This window comes from Muntiacus reevesi, chromosome 2, assembly GCF_963930625.1.
Source record: "Muntiacus reevesi chromosome 2, mMunRee1.1, whole genome shotgun sequence".
Lineage (NCBI taxonomy): Eukaryota > Metazoa > Chordata > Mammalia > Artiodactyla > Cervidae > Muntiacus > Muntiacus reevesi.
Window position 1 is genome coordinate 277103881 of NC_089250.1, and position 21435 is coordinate 277125315.

Consider the following 21435-nt stretch of genomic DNA (forward strand, 5'->3'; position numbering starts at 1 on the left):
CAAAGGGGAATAGAAGCAGCCCCACCAACCTTCACACCTGCAGCTCTCAGCTGTGAACACGACAGGCTGTGGCTGCCTGTCAATCAGCAGTAGCTAAGAACATCGCATGCAACACAGACACTGGAAATAGCAAGGACCGGAAAAGACTTGGCTGGAAAATGACTTTACTGACATGTGGTAATCAGCAAATGCAGGTAGAAATGACAAGGATTAAAGCAAATAGAAGCTAACAGATGTGAAGCACAAACGCATGATTGACATCCTTGAAATAGAGAACAAACTAGAATAGGAGTCAATAAAAATGTCCCTGAAACGGGAAAGGTAAATATGCGTTTTTTTTTTTTTTTTTGGCCGAGTCCTTACAAGCACCCACAGCCCCGATTCTGGCCTGTATCATGGAAAGCAAGGGCTATGAAAACTGAGGAAACTGAGGCTCCCAGCTAGATGGGAATCTTAAAGACTATGGATCTAAAGTCTAGGAGAACCTAGACTTAGCACCTAGACTTATGTTAGAGGATACTTGTGCAGCAGCTGCAACAGTAAAGACACGGGCTGGGCGAAGGCCTAGAAATGGGACTGAAGTCAGCCTGAAGCTCAGAGAAGGCAGACGTCGAGAAAGATCGCGGCGGGACAAAAGCTCCTAGCCGGGGTTGGAGACAAAACCCTAGCTGGATTCCTCAGGAAACGAGCCTGGAGCTAAAACAATAATGTGATTGGAGGAGATAGACTAGCAAGTGGATGTCCAAAAGGGGGCGAGGGGATAGAGAAATCCTGGAGCAGAGTGGGCTGAGGAACGGAGTCGCAGAGAAACGCTGCCAGCGTGTGCAGCGGGGCCTGCGCGTCGGGTGGCCCGGGTTTACTCAGGGAGAGACCGTTGGCACAAACCGGCGCGAGCGCTTTTGCGGCGGAGTTGCTCAGGCTGGGCGTGGCCCGGCGCTGCTGGTCCGGCGCGCACGCGCACTGCAGGGCCCGGGCGCGCGGCCTCCACACACCTGCGCAGGGAGTCGCCGGCGGGAGGGCGGGGCCTCCTGCGTGCCCCCGTACCAGGGGGATTGTGGGATAGTGGCGGACGGAGCCGGGCGGCGGAGGCCCTGAAGCCGATTGCAAAGGCCCCGGGACCTCGCCGCTTTGGGGAAGGGGGCGGTGGAGGAAGTGGGCCTCGGCTTCCGTCAGCCGTTGCTCAGCATTGCGGCCTGTTGGGACCGCGGAGTAGGACGCCTTTCCTGACCAGCCCTTGCTTTCTCGCGGGGCGCCGGGCCGGGTAAACCGGGGCGACTTCCCAGCCGAGGGCCTACGCGGGCCTCGCGACCCCACCAACCTCCCTCAGCCACCTCGCCCGCGGGCCCCGGACCCCCGCCCGTCCGGCGCTGACCCCCAAAACTCTGGAACTCGTCGCTCGAGGGCCCCCCTAGGCCCGAGACGCGTGCGCGAACCCCGGCGCAAGCGCGAGCCCCCGCCGCTGCCCCCCGCCCCCACATACCGGGTCCCTGATCGGGGCCGGAGCCGCCGGTGGCGGGGCGGGGGGGGCGCCCCGATGAGCCCGGAGTGCGAGGAGCCGCCGCCCCCCCGCGCAGGTAAGCGGGCGGCCCGGGACCCTCCCCGCAGTCTGGGCACCCGAGTCACCTCCCCACCCCCGAGAACACCGCCCAGGTACCCTCGAGTCTCCTCACCCCTTCTTCTTCGAACCCTTCCCTTTGTCCATGAGGGCTCCCCAGCCCTGGTGTCTCCCCCTCAGCCCCTCGATTCTCTTAGTTTCTCCTCCTCAGCCTCTCGACTCCTAGTCTCTCCCCTCAGGCTACTCCATCTCCCCTCAGCCCACCAAGACTCCACGTCTATCTCCTTCAGCCCTCCAAGTCTTTTAGTCTCCCCCCGCGCCGACCCCAAGTCTCTTAGTCTTTCCCCCTCTGCCCCCCAAGCCTGTTAAGTCTCTCCTCCTCAGCCCTCCAAGTCTCCCCCCTCAGACCCCTCAAGTCTCCCAGTCTCTCCCCCTCAGCCTCTCAAGTCTCCTAGTCTCTCCCTGTCAGACCCCCAGTCTCTTAGTCTTTCCCCCTCAGCCTCTCAAGTTTCCTAGTCTCCCTCTCAGACCCCAAGTCTCTTAGTCTTTACCCCTCGGCCCCTCAAGACTCCAGGTCTCTCCCCTTAGCCCCCCAAGTCTCTTAGTCTGTTCTTCTCAGACCCCAAGTTTTCCCCCCTCAGGCCCCTCAAGTCTCCTAACTTCTCCCCCTCAACCCCCAAGTTTCCTAATCTCTCCTCTCAGCCCCCCAAGTCTCTTGGTCTCTTCCTCAGCCCCCAAATCCCCTGGCTCCCCCCCCCCCAGCCCCACTTCCTTCCCCTCTCAGTCCGTACCCCTGCCTCAGTGTCTCTTTCCCACCTCCCCTGCCGCTCCTGACTCCCACCCTCGCCTCCTTAGATTCTGCGGGCTTCCCCTCTGGTTTCTTAGTCTTCCCCCTCCGACCCCCGGGGCTCCCCCTTCTCTCTGCTCCTCCCACCCTGCCCCGCTCGGGGCCCCTTCCCCGGCCACCCTTGGCCTTCCTCTCCCTGCCTCACCCCCTCCTCCCGAGGCCTGCCTGGGAGATCCATGGCCTCGGACTGGCACCCTGGGGCTCAGGAGACTCGAGGAGCGGGGCTTCCCCCTCACCCTGCCTGGGGCGCGGCCCCTCTCTGTGAGGTGAGTCCTGCTGAGGGCCAGCAGGGGCCTGGTGCCGGCGCGGAGGGAGGGCCGGAGGGAACAAAGGCCGGGGGGACAGTCACAATTGCTGGTGTGGTGAGGGGGTACCTCAGGGCACTGTGGGGGCCACCTCGGAGCGACCGGGGAGACTGACTCTGCGGGTGGCTTTTTCTGTCGAGGAAGGATGAGTAGGAGTTGACAGATGGAAAGTGGGAAGAAGGGCCTTCCGGGTGGAAGGAATAGCACAGGCAGATACGTGAAGGTGGGAACGCAGCCCCACGGGCTGCGGGGGAGAGGGGCTGCCCGCCGGGCCCTGGAACGTGGCGGCCAGGGTCTGTCTTGCTCGGTGATTTACACACTCGGCCATCTGTGCTGAGGACACAGACGTTAGTTACCGGTCACACCAGCCTGAGAGGCAGGATGTTTCTGGAAGGAAGATGTGTTGTCAGGTGTGGGGCGGGCTTCAGAGTTGCAAAGACACTTCCGTGGGGTGTGGAGAGGGCGGTTCTGGGGATTCTGTGTGCGTTTGTAGAAGCCCGCAGCACAGGAAGTGCTCCAGGGTCAGCAGCTTTAAGGTTATAACTCAGTTTGGAATTGTCTTGCCTGGGTTCTCAGCCGGGGGTGGTGGGGGGGAACAACGATGGTATCCCCCAGGGGACCTTCACTAAGAGCAGTGGAGATGGTTTCAGTTGTTACAACTCGGGATGCTACTGGCAGGTGGCGAGTGAGAGCCGGGATGCTGTGGGGCCTCCTCCAGGGCAGAGGACAGCCCAGCTCAGTGGTGCCTGGGAGCGGTGGACAAGCCCCGCTCTCCTGCTCCAGTGTTGGGTACAGTGTCACTTAACCTGCTCTTTTGCGACTGTGAGTGGCGTGTGTTGAGTTGTGTACTTCGATTTCGTGTTTTTGGTAGTTAGTGTCATGGGGCTACCTACTGATTCTCTCCAGTAGGGGAGCATCTGCTGGTCTCCACCCACCCACCCAATGTTTTTTTCCCAGGATCCATGGCCAAGTGACCGTAGCAGGTCACCGGCCCCTTCGGGACTTTAATTCCAGAAGTAGCTCTGGTCAGGGGGCCTTGCCTTAGGCTCGGTCCTGGGAATTGGCGTCCTGCTGCCAGAGGCAGGTGCCTGGACAGGCAGGTCCTATCACCGAGCGCTCCGATGCCGTCACAGTGTGACCACGGAAGCCGTGGAAGTGTGGAGCAGGCCTCTCACGCAGTCAGGGGAGGCTTCCTGGAGGAAGTGGTGTCTGTGCTGAAGCCTGAAGGACCCAGGAGGACCTAGCTAGTCAGGCTCGAAGAGCTGGAGGGAAGGCAGAGGGAGCAGCCGAGCCGGGGCAGAGCCAGGGCGCAGGGCGCAGACGAGCAGTCAGGAGTGGCGGGAGTGTTGAGCGCCATGCGGGTTGCCGCGAGAGATGAGGTGAGAGAGGCGTGGATGCCTTGGTGGAGATGCCCGCCTTCCCCGCCTCCCCGGCTCCTGCAGGGTCCCTGGGCAGGTGCAGGCCAGGGGTGGGGATACACACTCTTTTCCAGGCTGAACCAGGGTGTCCCTAGAACAGCGGTTTTGTGGATCTTGCCAGGGGCAGGGCAGTCCTCTGCGGGGTGTTGGGAGAGACCGGGGTTTAGTGGAGTCGGGTGCCTGCTCTGAGGCCGCAGAGCCTGGGGTCTGGCGAGGCAGGCTGGGAGCGCAGGCCTTCCTGACTTTGGATCTCCCTAGAACACTCAGTCCAGCCCCCTGTTCCCCACGGACTGTTTCAGAACCTCCTCACTGCTCTTTTCCCCTTTGAAGCCCTGGCTGATCCAGGAGGTGCCCCTGATGGCGAGCTTTGGGGCCCCTCCGCACCCTCAGCCGCTCTCCCATTCTCTTGAATTTCTTATTGCTCCACGCCCTGGGCAGGAGCAGAGTTGCCACCCTACCCGGGCGAGCACGGTCTGGGGCCCCTCACAGCCGCCACCACCCCCAGCTTTCCTGAGTCCCCGGGAAAGTCCCAGCCCGTGGTCGCATGAGGCCTGGCCAGGTCCCTCTCCTTCTCTGGCCTCCGTAACCCCGACTTCCACGTGGGTGTCCCACGGCTTCCCTTGCCGAGTCTCTGGTGGGTCCTGAAGTTACCATGGTCCCGTTCCTGGAGTGGAAGTCCCCCACCCCCATCTCACATTTGGCTGAGAGCTGATGGATTGCAAGGAGTTAGAGGGCGATGGTCTCACTGTCCTCTGACCTGTGGGCCCTGTGAAGGCTGGGGGCTGGTCAGCCAGCAGCGGGGTCTCCACGCCTGGCCGGCACCTTTTAGGGGCCTGTGGCCTGTGGTGGCTGAGGGCTGCGGGCTCTGGCCTCTGCCCAGGCTGGAGTTCCTCCTGAGCCTCAGGGCATCTCAGGGGGCCACCCCAGGGCCCTCCCAGCGGCCTCTTCAGACTCAATCTCCACTTCCGGTGTGTGGGGCCAGGGCGGGCGAGAAAGGGGCGGCAGGTAAAGGACCCGCCCCAGGCTCCCAGGCAGGCAGGGCCCTGTGTGGATAGACCGCTGCTGCGGCTGTGGGGGCACTCGGTGGGGGCTGCAGCTGGGCCCTCACTGAGCCCGCACTGGGCGGGGGCTGCCGGCTCCCGAGAGGGGCCGCTGGTGTCCGAGGCCTGAGAACCACGCAGTGAAGCCGGAAACCCGGGGCGATGGTGCGGAGCTGGCGCAGAGAGAGGTAGTTTTCGTTCTTAATGGCTTCCTTTCTCATTTACAGTTTCCCCTTCTTCCGTTTGCAGCCAGAGTCATGGTTTTCAAACGGTCGCTAAAAGCCAGTGGTATTCACTTCCGTTTTCTTGAAGTTTGCTAAAAGTTGCAAAGCACGGGGGTGGCGGGGTGTGGGGCACCCACCAGAGTATTTGAGTGAGCTCAGCCACCCAGGCGAACGGGCCATCTTCCTCAGGGCTCCTGTTTTTAGCGCTGTCTCCCTGGGTAGTGGCTGCACCTACCCTCCTGCTCAGAAGTGTCCAGCCTTCAGCCTGGTCCCAGGGACATCTGCTGAAGGAGACCTGCCCTGTCAGGACCACGGGCCTGACCCCGCTGTTCTCAGACCGTGCCCCTTCCTGGCGGCTGGGCCTGTTTCATGGACGAGGAGACAAGGCGTGGCATGCATGTCACTGTTAGAGAGTGAGGAGGAAGCTCCTCTGCTGTCCGCGTCCAGGGCTTCCGGGAAGTTGACCGCTGGGACCTGAGGCTAGGTGCACTGGAGTGTGTGGTGGGGGAGAGTGTTTTCTGTGGGATGTTTTCTTTACTCCGTGCCTCCTGCGTCTGCATCTTGTCCCGTGTAGAGCTTGGGAGCTGACTTTGGGAGGGAAGGGTACTGACCACCCCTCAGCTACATCTGATCCTTGCAGCCTCCTCTGACTTTCGGAGGAGGACCTGAGGTTCTGAGAGTTTAAGGGACCGCCTGGTTTCTGAAGTCCCTGGAGTCCACACCCCACTCACCCCCCAGCCCAAGCCAGTTTTGGGAGGGAAGTCCTGCCTGTGGTCCAGGGCGGGTGGCAGGGTTGTGGGGGAGGACGTAGCCTGTGGCATCGTGCAGGTGCTTTGGACACGGTCAGTGGGCCTCAGCCCCGAGGCTGTCCTCCTGCAGCCTGGAGAGTGCGCCGAGGCCTGCTTCTGCTGTGGCTGACGCCTGCGGGCCCCCTGCGCCTCGGCTGTCAGACGGAAACGAGAGCAGTGCTGTCCCTGGCCGTCTTGACGAGGGACACAGTGCTGTGCGGGTGCACAGGCTCTCTGCAGGCTTGTCCCCCAGCTGAGGGGGCCTGCTTAGCTCGGGGACCCGGCGGGTAGTGAGGGTGGGGGAGCCTGGGCGTGCGCCTGCAGCTGCGCCTTCTCACCCCGGCCCAGTCCAGCCCGGCCCTGGCGGTGTGTCAGCTCCCGGCTTCTTGGGCGCAGAGCAGGCCAAGGCCTGGCCCTCTCACGGCAGCCTCAGGCAGCTTCGGTTCTGTTTGTTTTGTAACAAGTTGTGTATTTATTGGTTGTGCTGGGTCTTTGTTGCTGCATGGGCCTTCTCCAGCTGCAGCAAGCCGGGGTCCTCTTGTAGAGGTGTACGGGCTACTGGCCGTGGCCCCTCATTGAGGAGCACAGGCTCCAGGTGAGCAGGCGTCAGGAGTTTGTGCTCATGGCTCCGGAGGGCAGGCGCAGTGACTCTGCTGTATGTGGTATCTAGTTCCCTGACTGAGGATCGAACACGTTCCCCCCTGCATTGGCAGGTAGATTCCTATCCACTGTACCACCAGGGAAGTCCTGGTCTTGTTGTTGACGATAGATGTGTGTGTGTGTGTGTGTCTGTTGGGGGAGATGTAATTTATGTAATGTAACATATGACATCCATTTAAAGTACACAATTCAATATGTAGTCTATTCAGAGTTGTGCAACCAGCAGTCACCACCATAGATTTTTTAAAGTGAGTTATAGTATCAAATAAAATTGTGTATAATTTATTTTAGAACTTTTTTTGAAAAGAACACCCCTTTCCTAAAAGGAAACCCCATACTTGCTTGCAATTGTCTCCCTGCATCCTTGTCTTGTCCCCAGCTCCTGAAAAACACTGATCCCAATTCTGTGTCTACGGATTTGTCTTTTCTGAATGTTTCGTTTAAATGGAAATATGAGACATGTGGGCTCTTCCCTGGTGGCTCAGACAGTGAAGAATCTGCCTGCCAGTGCAGGAGACACGGGTTCAGTCCCTGGGTGGGGAAGATCCCCTGGAGAAGGGAATGGCAACCCACTCCAGTCTTCTTGCCTGAAAAATCCCATGGGCAGAGGAGCCTTGTGGGCTAGAGTCCACAGGGTCACAGTAGAGTCAGACACGACTGAGCGACTGAGTGCGCATGCGCACACATTTGACATGTGGTCTTTGTTGGCTGGCTTTGTTCATGCCCCCGGGATGACTTTTTGACCGCTCTGGTCTTTTTGTCCTCATGGGGGGGGGTTGTGCCTCGTCCCTTGGGCCAGGTCAGCGACTGCCCCATGCAGTGGTTCTGGCCCCACGAGCACCCAGCTCAGGAAACTGTCTAGGCCCGCCGTCTCTCCAAGTGAGGTGGGTGGGCCTGGGGCCCAGGCAGAAGTGGGGATGGCCCTCGTGCACTTGTGGGGCTGCCCGCCTGCCTTCGGGAGCAGTGTCCCCACTCCGAGACAGGGCCCCGCGTTCAGCACGCGGAGCAGCCCACTCTCCTCCCCTCCCCAGCCTGCCAGCCCTGGCGGTCCCCCACCCCACCTGGGCTGGTTTATGGGAGCCCTTGGGTGTGGCTGGGGCTGTCGGGGCGGGAGCAGTCCCCCTCCTGATGCCCTGACAGGTCCTTCAGCCTCCCGCCTCCAGAGCAGGGCCCGCCCTTCAGTCCCGGCCTCCGAGCTCGTGTCCCCACGTGGTGCTGTCCAGGGTGGCCATGGCCGCCAGGCAGGAAGGTTCTGTGCTTTGTCCACAGCCTGTGGGGGACGTGCGGGGTGCTTGCTCTACAGGTCTACAAGGCTGCGGGTCTGCACCCAGGCCCCCCCCCCCCCGGCCTCAGAGACGGTTGCTGAATGGGCGCCTGAGCCCTGCGGGCCGGGGGGAGGGCCGGAGCTCGCTGGCTCTGTCAGCTTTTGTTGGCGTGGCTGGGCTCCCCTGCACGGACGAGGCGCCTGCACTCTGAAAAGGGACCTCGTGGGGCTCACACACTGCTCCGCAGTTCAGCAGCCCTCACACCCTGTACGGTGGGGCAGGTTGTGGGAATCAGCTGAGGTGACGGCTGAGCAGCTCACGTGGTTTGCCGGCCTTGTGTGTCTGAGCTTTGTCCGCGTGGCGCCGCTGTTCTCGCCCCGAGGTCTGGGGCTGGGTTAGCGACGGCATAGGGGGCACTGCTCGGGGGCTTCTGGCTGGGATGGAGACACACCCCAAAGTGGCAGTCTTGGGGTGATGTGTGCAGAGCCAGGCCAGGGCTCTCTGGGGGTCAGGGCGGTCCAGGGGCCGTGGTCTGGGCTTGGCCCGCACAAGTTGTTGGTCAAGGGGAGGTGGGTGTGAGGGCCTGGGGTGCAGACTCTGGCAGGACTGAGTGGGGGGCTCCTGGGGGGCCAACTTGGGGCCTTTCGCGGTACCATGTGCTAGATGCGCAAGTCTGTTTCAGAAAAGCGTCCTGAGGGGGTGGGGTGCAGGCCAGGGGGCGAGTACCAGAGTGCGGGTGGCCAGGCCCCAGCCCTGAGAGCTCTCAGGTGCCCCCACGTCCTCCCCCTCTCTGGGGCCCGTGTCTACTGCTGTCTCATGAGGTCATAGCCCCTCCGCTTCACCTGCAAGTGACCAGGGCTTAGGAACCAGGCGAGTCCAGCAGGATCATTGCACCTCGGGGGCCACTTTTCCCCGTCACTGAGAGGTCGTCCTGGGGGCTAGGAGGAGACACGAGAGGCTCCTGAGGAGGCTGGATGGGAGAGCTGGCTGCTGGCAGCCTCCTGGGGGAGCTGAGGGTCGGAAGGCAGGTGCCCGCCCTCAGCCTCTCGGCTCTGCCCCGGGCTGCTGCCTGTCTGGTGGGCGAGCTCTCCACGGCTGGGATGGTGCCAGCAGGGCCATCCTGGCCTCCGGGTCTGGCTGCAGCAGCCTTGGCCTCGGGTGGTCTTCAGAAGGCAGGTGACACTTGAGTGCTGGGCAGTGCCAGCATTGTGCTCGGGGGCCCATCTGACCTGGGTATGGTTGTCTGCCGTTCCGTGGGGCGACCAGAGCCCTCAACAGGGCCGTAGGCACAGCCCCGGTGTCTGGGGGGATGGCTGGACAGAGTGGCCGGGGAGCTGGCGGCCAGCTCAGGGCAGCTGTGCACCCTGGGGTCGAGTCTGGGGGCTGCAGGAATCCCCAGAGAAGCAGCCAAGTCTGCTCATCAGGGCTTGGACCCTCCAGGCACGTAGCGCATGCTCCACCCGAAATGCTCCTGAGGCCAATGCTGGGTGGGCAGGCCACAGCCGCCGTTGTCCCTTGGAGGTGCTTCCCTGTCTGATGCCGGTGGGCCCCGTCAGTGGCTATTTTGGGGGCCAGCGCGCTCTCCCCTCCAACTTTTCCTTGTCCTGTCCTGGCACTGGGTACAGGGGTTGGGGCGCGCGCGCGCGTGTGTGTGTGTGTGTGTGTTTGTGTTTGTGTACAGCCTGGAGATTGTGTCTGTGCACACACGCAGCCTGGAGACACTGCATACCTCCCTCTCCCCCGCCCTGCACACAGCCTGGAGATTTCGGGCATCATGGTACACTTAGTTTGTTGAGCAGATACAGGCTGAAGCAAGCGGTCTTCCCCAGCGCTGGGCAGTGGGCAGGAAGTCACCCGTGGAGTGGCCTGGCAGGCTGGGAGGTGGAGGGGGTGGGCGGGCGGGCCCTCATGTGACAGCGCTGCCTGCAGGGCGCCATGTTTTGGAAGTTTGACCTGCACACGAGCTCGCACCTCGACGCGCTGCTGGAGCGGGAAGACCTCAGCCTGCCCGAGCTGCTGGACGAGGAGGACGTGCTGCAGGAGTGCAAGGTCGTCAACCGCAAGCTGCTGGACTTCCTGCTGCGGCCGCTGCACCTGCAGGCCATGGTGGCCTGGGTGACCCAGGAGCCGCCGGCCAGCGGCGAGGAGCGGCTGCGCTACAAGTGAGCCCCCGACTTGCCGTGGACCTTGTTGGCCCGGTTTCTGACTTGCCAGACCTGCCCCGCCTCCGGAGGGGTAGGAGGAGCCCCTGAGGACCCTCCCCCAGCAGTGAGGGGGCGGGCCATGTGTCTCGTTGCCCCGCCCCGCCCCCACTTTATCTCCTGGTGGTTCTTTACTTGGATTTCTGTTCCTGTCTTAGAACTCGGGAGGGAGCGGGAACGTGAGGACTGTCCCTCAGCCCCACGTCCGGCCCTGAGGGTATGGCTCTGCCCCTCCCACCAGAGGGGGCAGCGGGGAGGGAGGGAGAGGCGGGCAGGCGCTGTCCAGGGCACCTGTCTGCCCTGGTCTCTGCTGCCCCTCTCCAGCCCTGCCCCGCCCGTCCCAGACAGGCCTCCTGGTTCCCCGGGTCGCCCTCTGCCCGGCCCCTCACACTGACATACGCACCGGGCCTCACAGGTCCTGCCTCTGTCCCCAGAGGGCTCGAGCCAGATGGGCAGTGGTTGACTCCTGCTCAGTTTTCTCTGTGTGAAGTGGGGGCTCAGTGCGGTGTTGTCAGCCTGGGGCGGGGAGGGGCTCAGTGTCCACCTGTCCGTCACTGCTCCCTCATGTCTTCTGCCTCTCCGGCTTTGCTCACCTGGCTCTGTCCCCTGTCTACCAGCTTGAGCGTGTCCCACGCCTCAGTTCTGACTCCTGTGCCCGCCTGGCCCTGGTCTCCTTGCGCCGCCCCGAGGAACTCACTTGCCAGGGCCTGACAGCTCGCGAGGCAGAGCTGAGCAGGCTGGGGTCCCCGGGGCCTGGGTGGCGCTCTAGGCAGGCAGCCCTCCCTTCTGGTGAAAGGTCCTTGGGGCCGGGGGGGTCAGCCTGCAGGGTTGGGGTCGGGGACACTTAGTAGGGGTTGGGTCCAGGCTTAGGGGGCCCGACGCTGGCTTGGGGGGAGGGGAGCTTGTATGGACCGGGACTGAGGGTCGGGGCAGCCGGGTCCCTGCCGCCCTTTCCGCAACCCTGCTGGGTTGACAGGTACCCCAGCGTGGCCTGCGAGATCCTGACGTCGGACGTGCCCCAGATCAACGACGCGCTAGGGGCGGACGAGTCCCTGCTGCACCGCCTCTACGGCTTCTTGCAGAGCAGCGGCAGCCTCAACCCGTTGTTGGCCAGCTTCTTCAGCAAGGTCATGGGCGTCCTCATCAACCGCAAGACTGACCAGGTGCCTGGGCCGCGGGCAGGGCGGGCAGGTGAGCGTGGGCTGGTGGGCCCGGGGGTCCAGCGCTCACCCGCGGCCCGCATCCTCAGCTCGTGTCCTTCCTGCGGAAGAAGGACGACTTCGTGGACCTGCTGCTGCAGCACATCGGCACCTCGGCCATCATGGACCTGCTGCTGCGCCTCCTCACCTGCGTGGAACGGCCGCAGTTGAGGCAGGACGTGGTCAATGTGCGTGCGGGGCGGGGCCGGGGCGGGGCCTGGAGCAGGGTGGGGGCAGCTGGGCGCAGAGCCCCACCCTCTCGTCCCTCCACAGTGGCTCAACGAGGAGAAGATCGTCCAGAGGCTCATCGAGCAGATCCACCCGTCTAAGGACGACAATGTGAGTGCCGCTGCCCGCGAGCTTAGGCCCCGTGCCCCCTTAAATGAGTGGTGAGAGAAGGGAGCCTTCGGAGCTTGGGCGGGGGGGCTCCTGGTGAGAACAGGTGAGGGTTATGCCCCCGGACCGCTCCTCAGGAACCAGCTCCTCGTCCCAGGAGTGCTCGGGGTTCTAAAGACCGCCCTCTGACCCGGCCCTCACTGCCGCCCTTCCCTGGGCGCCCCTCCTCACCTCTGGGCCTGGCGGCTCTTCCCATCTCCTGTGCATGGGTCAGCCCTGCTGGTCCTTCAGAGATAATGCCAGGGGCCCCACATCTGTCCTCCTGGCCCACTGGCTGGCAGAGCAGAGGTCCATGCGCATGGGTCATCACCCCAGGCACTCAGCCAGGGCCAGGCCTGGGGCAGTGAGGACCACCCTGCCTTCGTGGCAGAGGGACAAGGGGCGTCTGCTGGCAGCCAGGTGGCAGGGCACAGCGCAGGGCTCTGAGGTGCAGCGGTGGCCTGGGAGGGCTCTGCGGGTCTGCGTGCTGGGCTCTGGCAGCTGCCTCTGCCCGGGCTGGACTCCGGGCTCTGCCCGTGCTTCTCTGAGTTTATCTCGGAGCAACTTATCACACACTGTGAGGCCCACCCAGTGAAAACACAGAACCGAGTGGCGTTTAGCGCACACACAGGCTCGTGCAGCCTTCATGATGCCGGTTTTAGAGCGCGCTTCATCGCTCCACAGAGGAGACCCAGTCCCAGTAGCTGCCACTCCCTGTTCCCCTGCAGACACCTGTCTGCTTTCCCTCCTGCTTTGCCGCTCCCGGTGGTTTCCTGTGGGTGCAACGGGTGACGCGTGCTTGCCTGTGACTGGCCCCTGGCCTTAGCACCAGGTTGCTGTGTTCATTGGAGCTGGAGTGTGTTCAGTGCTTTGTCCTTTTCCAAGGCCGAGCAGTGTTTCACTGTATGGACGGACCTCAGTAGCTTCTCCAGTCACGAGTTTGTGGATGCCTGGGTCACTGCACCCCTTGGCCACTAGCTGTGATGGCATGTGTGGGGTTTGCGTTGGGGTCTCTTCTTCCAGGAAGTCTTCTTTGGTTTCCTTCTCTCGGCCATCTCTCCTTCCCAGTGTCTGTGTTCTCTCCCTCCCACGTGTTTCCCCGGGTCTGTGTGGCCCTCTCTCCTCGAGGGCAGGTGCCCCCCTCCAGCGCGCAGGGCTTCCTGACACCAGGGCGGACCGGGGTCCTCAGCTCTCTCTCCCTCCCCAGCAACATTCCAACGCGTCCCAGTCCCTGTGCGACATCATCCGCCTGAGCCGGGAGCAGATGATCCAAGTGCAGGACAGCCCAGAGCCCGACCAGCTGCTGACCACCCTGGAGAAGTGGGTTGCGGGGTCGCCCAGGCAGTGGGGGGAGCTGTCCCAGGCCCTCCTCCCTGACGCCCCCGCGCCTGCCCCAGGCAGGAGACCATTGAGCAGCTCCTGAGCAACATGCTGGAGGGGGAGCGCAACCCATCCGTCCTTGTGAGTGGGATCCAGGTGCTGCTGACGCTGCTGGAGCCCAGGAGGCCCAGGTGAGCACCCCAGGCACCGCCCCCCGCCCCCGGTGTGTGCACGCATGCACGTGCACATGTGTACACAGGCCGCCTGGGTGGCTCACACTGCCCTCCGCCATGCCTGCTGCAGGTCTGAGTCCGTGACCGTGAACAACTTCTTTAGCAGCGTGGATGGGCAACTGGAGCTCCTGGCCCAGGCGACTCTGGACGGCACCGTGTCCAGTGCGGGGGTCCTGCACGCCCTGCGCCCGCGTCTTAGCTGCTTCCACCAGCTCCTGCTGGAGCCGCCTGAGGTGGGCAGGGTGCTTGGGGGAAGGGGGGACAGTCCTGGGGTCAGGGCATAGCCGGGGCAGGAACCGAACCCCACCCTCCACCTGCAGCTGGAGCCGCTGCGCACGACGTGGGGCAGCCTGGCCCCACCCCTGGGCAACACGAGATTGCACGTGGTCAAGCTGCTGGCCAGCGCCCTGAGCGCCAATGATGCTGCCCTGACCCAGGAGCTCCTGGCTCTGGATGTGCCCAACACCATGCTGGTAATGGGGGCAAAGGGCGGGGGTGCAGGGGGTGGGGGTTGGGGCAAAACTGGGGGAGCCGCTCAGAGCCAGCTTGTGCCTTCACCCCCAGGACCTCTTTTTCCACTACGTGTTCAACAACTTCTTGCATGCCCAAGTGGAGGTGTGCGTAAGCACGATGCTGAGCTCCGGGCCACCTGCCGACAGCGGCTCAGACACGCCCTCGGAGAACCCTGTCATGAAACACGTGAGCTGGGCTCCTGGATCCCGATCCCCTTTGGTCTGTGGGGGGCTCTGCTCCAGGTCTCCCCCTGCCTGTCATGTGCAGCCAGGCTCCTCAGGGGCGGAGTCTTGGTCTCTTCCTGAGGTCCAGAGTCTTGGAAAACAGCCGGTGTTGTGCGAGGGTGGGGACTGGTGGAGCGGTGACCTCAGGGGCAGTGGGTGTCCTGGGGGACCAGGAAGGCTTCTCCCAGGGCGATGGCCCCGCGCTCCTGGAGGTGCCTGCCCAGGTGTGGCCTGGGCCTCAGGGCGAAGCTGGGCCCTGGGGCTTGCTGTGCAGGCTGAGTGGGCCCCGAATGGCTGAGCAGAGGAGGCGTGCCTGCTCACACCCACTGCACGCCGCCCTACCCCCACAGCTGCTGCAGCGCTGCCGCCTGGTGGAGCGCATCCTGACCTCCTGGGAGGAGAACGACCGCGTGCAGTGAGCAGGGGGTCCTGGGCCAGGGCTGGGGTGGCGGCAGGGGCCGGTGCAGCCCGAGTCCAGCCCTGGTTTCCCTCTCTCCAGGTCCGCAGGGGGCCCTCGGAAAGGCTACATGGGCCATTTGACGAGTGTGGCCAACGCCCTGGTGCAGAACTCGGAGAAGGGGCCCAATGCAGAGCAGCTGCAGCAGCTCCTGAAGGGTGAGGGTGGGGCATGCCTGGGGGCGGGTGGGGCGGGTGGGGCCTTCGTCCTCACGTTGCACCGCCCCTTCCGGCAGAGCTGCCGCAGGAGCAGCGGGAGCGCTGGGAGGCCTTCGTGTCGGGCCCCCTGGCAGAGACCAACAAAAAGAACACGGTAGACCTGGTGAGTCTCCTGCGCCGGTTCTCCTCCTCCCAGCCCGGCCCCGACCCCCGCCCCGTAACCCCAGCCTGCCCCAGGCTTCCCCGGGGACCCCGCAGACCCTGACCGCTGCCCACCCCTGCCCAGGTGAACACGCACCACCTGCACTCCTCCAGCGACGACGAGGATGACAGGCTCAAGGAGTTCAACTTCCCGGAGGAGGCGGTGCTGCAGCAGGTGCGGGCGGGGAGGGCAGGGGAGGGAGGCTGCGTGCAGGCCTGCCCTGACTGCCGCCCCCCCGCAGGCCTTCATGGACTTCCAGATGCAGCGCATGACCTCGGCCTTCATCGACCACTTCGGCTTCAATGACGAGGAGTTCGGGGAGCAGGAGGAGAGTGTGAAGTGAGTGGCCAGGCCGGGTCAGGCAGGGACACAGAGGGCTGCGAGGCGGTGGGACAGCACGCGCTCGCCTGGTGCGTACCTGGCGTCCCCGTGCCCACCCAGCCCAGGTGGGCTCAGCCTGCGGGCTGCCGTCCTCTCACCCTCCGCCGTGGGCAGGAGCGGCGTGGGCGTCCTGGGACACGGGGCTGGCTGCGCGCCCTCGCAGACTCAGATCTCGTCTGCCTCCCCTCCACTTCAGAGGCCTTGGGCCCACCAGGGAGGGTGCTTTTAGTGACCAGTTCTGATTCTCCGCATGTGTTGTACCGCATGTCGATATCGATTGCTCTGATATCGCCCTGGAATCTTTTTCTTGAATGTCTGAATTCTCTGCCACGGACATTGGTTGTTTTAACTGAGAAAAAGTTCTGGAGTTCTGCTGTCGGTTTCACGAGCAGCCTTGTGACGGTCGTGGGTGGACAGTGAAGGGAAGGGCAGGCACCTGGGATCCCGGGGGGAGACTGGGGGTGCGGGCCAGCTGCCCGTGGCCTCGCGCTGGGCCCTAGGGCCGTGCGTAGTAACGGGTGCGGCCAGTGTGCAGGAGCAGATGCGCCTGGGATGCCCAAGGGAAAGCTGCGGATGCCGCAGGGCGAGGTTTCCTAGTCGTTGGCCCTTCGGGCTGCGTGGGGGCTGGGCCCTGGCCCCACCCGTGTCGTCTAGGGCAGCGTGTTGGGCCCCTGTTGGGTGTTGACCAATTACCTGTCAGGACCACCCTCGGCTCAGGGCTCAGGAGCCCGTCTGCAACCAGGGAGATGGTCCCAGCTGCTGTCTGTTGTGCCTTGAGGTGGACAGAGACCCCCTGGGAGCAGAAGTGCAACCCGTGTCAGCTGCCACTCTGCCCGGCCGGTGTGTGCTGGGAGCCCCTGGAGAAGACCCTGGCCAGGGGGCGGCCACACTCAGTGAGTGGCCTGGGCACAGCTGGCTGCACTTTTAGGACGAAACTATCAGCTCTTCCATCAAGATAAACGCCAGTGAGGTGAAAAGCTTTTAACTGTAAAAAAAAAAAAAAAGGCTAAAGTATGAAGTATCCTGGAACAGAAAATATGCTTGCAAACTCAGGGCTGAAGGCGCTGCTCACTGGGCCTCCAGCCGTGCCCGCGGCTGCTCCGTCCCCGTAAGGGCGCTGAGGGGACCTGCCTCAGTGGGGGTTGTGAGCCCGTCTGCCCCGTGCCAAGTCAGCCCGCAGGGGTTGTGAACGTGCTTCCTCGGTCGGAGGCAGCAGCTGACAGCCTGGAAGCAGCCCCGTCACAGGAGGGCCTGGACCTCGGTGCAGACCCACGGTGCTCTTCCGCTCTGGGAGAAAGGCCAGGGGGACAAGCAGGCGCTGCTGGGAGATTGCAGACTGTGCGGGTCGGCGTGTACGTGGACAGAGCTCTTCCCGCGGCGTCCGCCAGTACTTAGAGCGAGTGGATTCGATTCCTTCATGCAGGAGTGGGGCTTCTGTGCGGCTTCCTGGAGGACAGAGAGCCGAGCAGAGACTGGTGTGGGCGCGTGTGGACGCAGACAGGCCGGGGGTGCGCGGTGGTGTGGGCGCGGGCGCTGCCTGCGACCCCTGGGCTCCCTGGCCCCCACCTGGGTCCTGCCGCGGGGACCTGTGCGCCTCGAAATAAGTGTCTCCCTCAGGCTGTGATCTCAAAGCCTGAAAGCCTCGCCTGCCCGGCGAGGGCCTGTGTCCCTTCTACTGTGAAGAGGAAGCAAGGGGCAGGCGCCTCAGGTCTCTGTGTGGGGCCTCGCTGACTGGGACGCACAGGCCGGGCGGCTCGCTCTGCAGACGTCCCGCCCACGGGGTGCCGCCAGGGGCCCCTGCGGTTCACAGGCAGCCCTGGCAGCAGGCGCATCTGCTGGAACCGGGCCCAGGAGAGAGGGTGCCTCACTGCCTCTGTGCCTCCCCCGCAGCGCGCCTTTCGACAAGACGGCCAGCATCACCTTCTCCCTGAGCGCAGACGATGACAATGTGAGCTGCCCGACCGCCTCTGGGGGCGGGGCTCGCTGCGGGCAGGCGGCCCTCCTCACCCTCCTGCCCGCCCCGCAGCCCAACGCCAACCTCCTGGAGATCTGCTACAAGGACCGCATCCAGCAGTTTGATGACGACGAGGAGGAGGACGAGGAGGAGGGCCAGGGCTCTGGGGAGTCTGACGGGGAGGACGGTGCCTGGCAGGGCGGCCAGCTGGCCAGGGCGGGCCGCCTGGGCCAGCCCTCGGGCGTGCGGTGAGTCCCCCGCTCCCCTCCCCTCCTGCAGGTTCCCCAGCGCAGTCGGGCTGCAGGACTTGCCAGCAAAACAAGGAGAATGCATGTGTGATGTGGGGCGCTGTCAACATTGAGCGACAGAAACCCAATTCAGATGAGCTCAGGTCGAAAAGGAATGTGCGTGTGGAGGCAGGTGCAGGTCCTTCGGGCTTGGTCCAGGTGTCAGTGGGGCTATCAGGAGGCGCTCCGTCGGGCATGGCTTGGTCCAGAAGTCAGTGGGGCCGTCAGGAGGCGCTCCGTCGGGCATGGCTTGGTCCAGAAGTCAGTGGGGCCGTCAGGATGTGGTCCTTCGGGCACGGCTTAGCCCAGTGGGGCAGTGGCCTGCCCGCCCCCGCCCTCTACTCCGCTCTCGCCTGCGGCAGCTCTCTCAGTATTTTTGCCGAAAGGGCAGTGGGGTGTGCGTCAGCTCCCTCCCATCACGCCAGTGAAGTGGGACTTGGCGATTGTCCTTGCTCACAGTCTGCCTGTGGGTCTGTGAGCCGTGTCCAGCCCTTTGTACGAGCCGTGGCTGGCGCGGGAGCACTGACTGGCTGCTCTTGGGCAGCACGGACTTGCCGGCGTGAACGCCAGCTCGGGACCTGACCCCTGTGACATGTGCCTGGCACAGAAACAAGGAGATAGGTCGTGAGTGTTGGCCGCAGGGCCCCCCCGCTGTGGCACCCAGAGGGAGAGCGCGGCCCTCCCCGCCCCCTGCTGGCCGCCCGCCGCCCCCTGAGGCTGACACTCTTCTGACCCTTGCCCTTTGGGTTTTTGCGTCTTTATCCTGTGACTGAGGCCTGTCCCTCGGGTTGGCGTGGTTGTCCGTCACTTGCCATCAGCTGAGTGTGTCCTGTGTGACTGCCAGGTTGCTTTGCACTTACACGTGTCATTGCCAAATCCAAGGTCGTGATTCACCCCTGTGTTGGTAACATCAGTTCTTAACGTTTAGGTTTTTGACCTGTTGTGAGCTAGTTTTTTAGGTGTGTGAGGTGGGGGTCCAGCTTCATTCTTAGGTGTGGAAATGTCCATGTCCCAGCTCACCGGTTGAAGAGACTCCCTGCTGGCTGGTCTGGGCACCTTTGTCAGAAGTCTTTTGGCTGTTCGTGCAAGCATTTAGTTTGGGCCTGTCTCTCCTGGCCCCTTGGTCTATACATCTCTATGCCAGGGCCCCTGCCCTGATTACTGTTGGATCATACTGAATTCTGAAATTGAAAATGTGAGCGTCCAATTTGTTCTGTTTAAAATTGTGTTGATCATTCTGGGTTCAGTTCCTTGAAATTCCGGGTGATTGTCAGTTTCAGCAGAGAAAGCCGCCTGAGGTTGAGAGGGATTGCCTGGAATCTATAGGTCATTTGGAGAGTGTTGCCATTTTAACAATATTTTGTCTTTCAGTCCATGAACTTGGGCTCTCTTTACATTTGTTTAGGTCTTAGTTACTTCCGACAGTGTTTTGTAGTTTTCAGAGTGTTCAGTTTTATGGTGCTTTTGTTAAATTTATTCCTAAGCAATACATTTTTAAATTTATTCTTAAACATTTTTGATGTAATTCTGAGAGAAATGTTTTCCTCAGAGTTGTTTTGAAGTGGCTATAAGTGTATAAAAACACAAGTACACTGATCCTCGCGGGACTTGCTTGTTCCCGCAGCTTGAGAGGACCCTTGGTTTCCTGCACGCAAGCCACGTTTGCCACAGTCAGAGTTTTGCTCCTTCCCCTCCAGGTGGGAAGAGCCGCACCACGCCCCGATCTTGGGGGCCTCAGGGCTCGCTGTTGAGTGTGGCTTGTGGGCTCTGGAGACGCCGTCCCAGGTGTCCAGGGTGGGAAGCTCCCTGCACCCCTTTCTGGGGGCATCTGGCTCATGTGCACTGTGCGGCCGGCGGGGCAGCGTCTTACGAGCCTCTGGGTTTCCTTCGCGGTTCCCGGTTGGACACGGTGTCGAGCCTCCTGTCTGTCGGCACTCGGCCGTTAGGTTTGGGGCCCAGGAGGCTGCAGTGACAGAAGTCCAGCGAGGCTGCAGGTGGAGGAAGCATGTGGGGTCAGCCTTCCCTGGGGGCAGGTGGTGAGGGGCCAGTCCGCCAGAGCCGGACGGGGCTCGTGGCCCCCCACCCCCGACCCGCAGGGGGCGCACTCTCCTCGGCATCCTCCCACTGCCCGGCGGCCCCCCCCAGCCCCGCTCCTTGGATGCTTCCGCGGGGCGGTGCTGGGGGCGGTGCTGGGGACTGGCCGGGCGCCCGCACGGCAGTGACGGCAGGTGCTCCATGGAGCAGGAGCCGGGGCAGCACGGACAGCGAGGAGGAGGACGACGACGAGGACGAAGACGAGGACGGCCGGGCCCGCGGCAGGCCCGGGCCCCCCTGCTACCCCAGCGCCGGCCGCCAGCCTCCGGGTGCGTTAGCGCACAGCGTGGGCGCGGGCGGGGCCCTGCTGTCTGCCTCTTGCTCACAGCTTACTGCCCCCAGGCCCCAGCTGGACAGCTGCTTTTGACCCAGTGCCTACGGATGGCCCGGCCGGCCCCCAGGACTGCAGGGACAGGGAGCCCCGTGGGGAGCATCCGGACCTCCCGGCCCCGAGCCCGGCTGGCCCTGCGACCCCCGGCACCCTGCAGCTCAGGTGAGGCCCGAAGCAGGGCCGGGGGTCTGGGGCGCCAGCGCCAGGCCCAGTCACCCCTCAGGCTTCTCCTGTTGCCTCCTAGGTCTCAGGATCCCGCCCCCCACTCCGCACCTCAGGAAGCCACAGACGGCAGCAAAGCAGCGGAGCCCGCGGGTGAGCCACCCCGCCTCAGCCCCAGTGCCCGGCCTGTCTACCCCACCTCAGCCCCGGTGCCCGGCCTGTCCACCCACTCTGAGGAGGGCGCTGGTGCTCGGCTTCCTGAGTCTCACTGCGGGCCGCTCTCCTCCGCACAGCCCCCTGCCAGGCCCTGCTCAGCGTCGGGGACCTCCAGGCTGGCCTCAGAGGGACGCACTCCACCCCTAGCTCCTTGGACAGGTACTGACTGCTGGGGGGGCCTAGAAGGCGAGCCTCTGGGGAGGCAGGGGGCTGGTCCCCGGCTGTCCCCTTTTACAGGGCCCTGGAGCACAGAGCTCCCGCTCAGCCCTGGGGTGGGAGGGCTGGGTCGGATCAGAGAGGGCAGGAGCTGGGCGCTGACCTGCAGCTCATCCGGCTGGGCGGCTGGGCTGCTCCCAGGGGCCCTGGGATGTGAGGGCGTCTGTGACGGTAACCCCGCGGTCCCCCTGCAGTGCAACCAGAGACCCTGCTACCTCTGTCCCGGCCCCCGGGGCCCACCAGCCCCCCCAGCCCCCAGAGGGGGAGAAGAGCCCAGAGTCCTCGGGGCTTCCCCAAAGCCAGAGGTAAGCACGGTGCGGCGGCAGGGGCAGCCGGTGTTCCGTGGGGGCGCTGACTGCGCGCTCATCCTCTCTCCACAGTGCCCTGGTCCTCCAGCCGCTCCCGATGCCCAACGGCTCTGCCCCAGGAGGCCCGGCGGCCCCGGGCTCCCAGTGAGTGTGGGCGCTGGACGGAGGCGGGCGGGGCCGGGGCGGGGCCGGCACAGGCGGGGCGGCGCCTTACACCTTCTCCCTCTCACTTCCCAGGTGACTGCCTGGTCCGGTGGTGGCGGCGCACGCTCCGTGCTCCGCGTCGACCCTGTCCGGGTGAGGGCCGGGCAGGTGCCGCAGAGGCCCTGTCGCCCATCACCCACCCCGCCCTACACATGTCCCCGCTGGAGTCCAGGAGGCCGGCGCCCGGGAGACAGCCCCCACCCCCGATTGCACTGAGGAAAGAGATTACGGAGTTTTGTCTCCTAGAGTATAGAGTGGGCTAGAGAGAGGAGAGAGCGCGCGCGAGAGAGACCTATAT

At 63.7% G+C, this 21435-nt stretch overlaps 1 protein-coding gene across 5 annotated transcripts; it reads left to right on the plus strand.

Annotated features, from left to right (window-relative positions):
• The first annotated feature begins 1037 nt into the window (after positions 1–1037).
• On the plus strand, positions 1038–21310 carry PPP6R1 (protein phosphatase 6 regulatory subunit 1). 5 transcript variants are annotated; one of them, XM_065926805.1, is made up of 24 exons: positions 1038–1574; positions 10032–10264; positions 11280–11466; positions 11553–11690; positions 11776–11841; positions 13085–13197; positions 13275–13388; positions 13501–13663; positions 13751–13903; positions 13995–14129; positions 14518–14582; positions 14667–14782; positions 14860–14945; positions 15069–15158; positions 15226–15323; positions 17256–17313; positions 17392–17567; positions 19851–19969; positions 20043–20193; positions 20276–20346; positions 20487–20568; positions 20820–20930; positions 21006–21077; positions 21171–21310. In XM_065926805.1, exons 2-24 carry the CDS (start codon positions 10038–10040, stop codon positions 21172–21174), a joined length of 2595 nt encoding a protein of 864 aa, XP_065782877.1. In that variant the 5' UTR covers positions 1038–1574; positions 10032–10037; the 3' UTR covers positions 21175–21310. The 5 variants fall into 5 exon arrangements, with proteins under 5 accessions (XP_065782877.1, XP_065782879.1, XP_065782875.1 ...); XM_065926807.1 differs by lacking the exon at positions 1038–1574 and adding an exon at positions 3940–4086 and having other exon boundaries at positions 13534–13663; XM_065926803.1 differs by lacking the exon at positions 1038–1574 and adding an exon at positions 3941–4086.
• Positions 21311–21435: the final 125 nt, after the last annotated feature.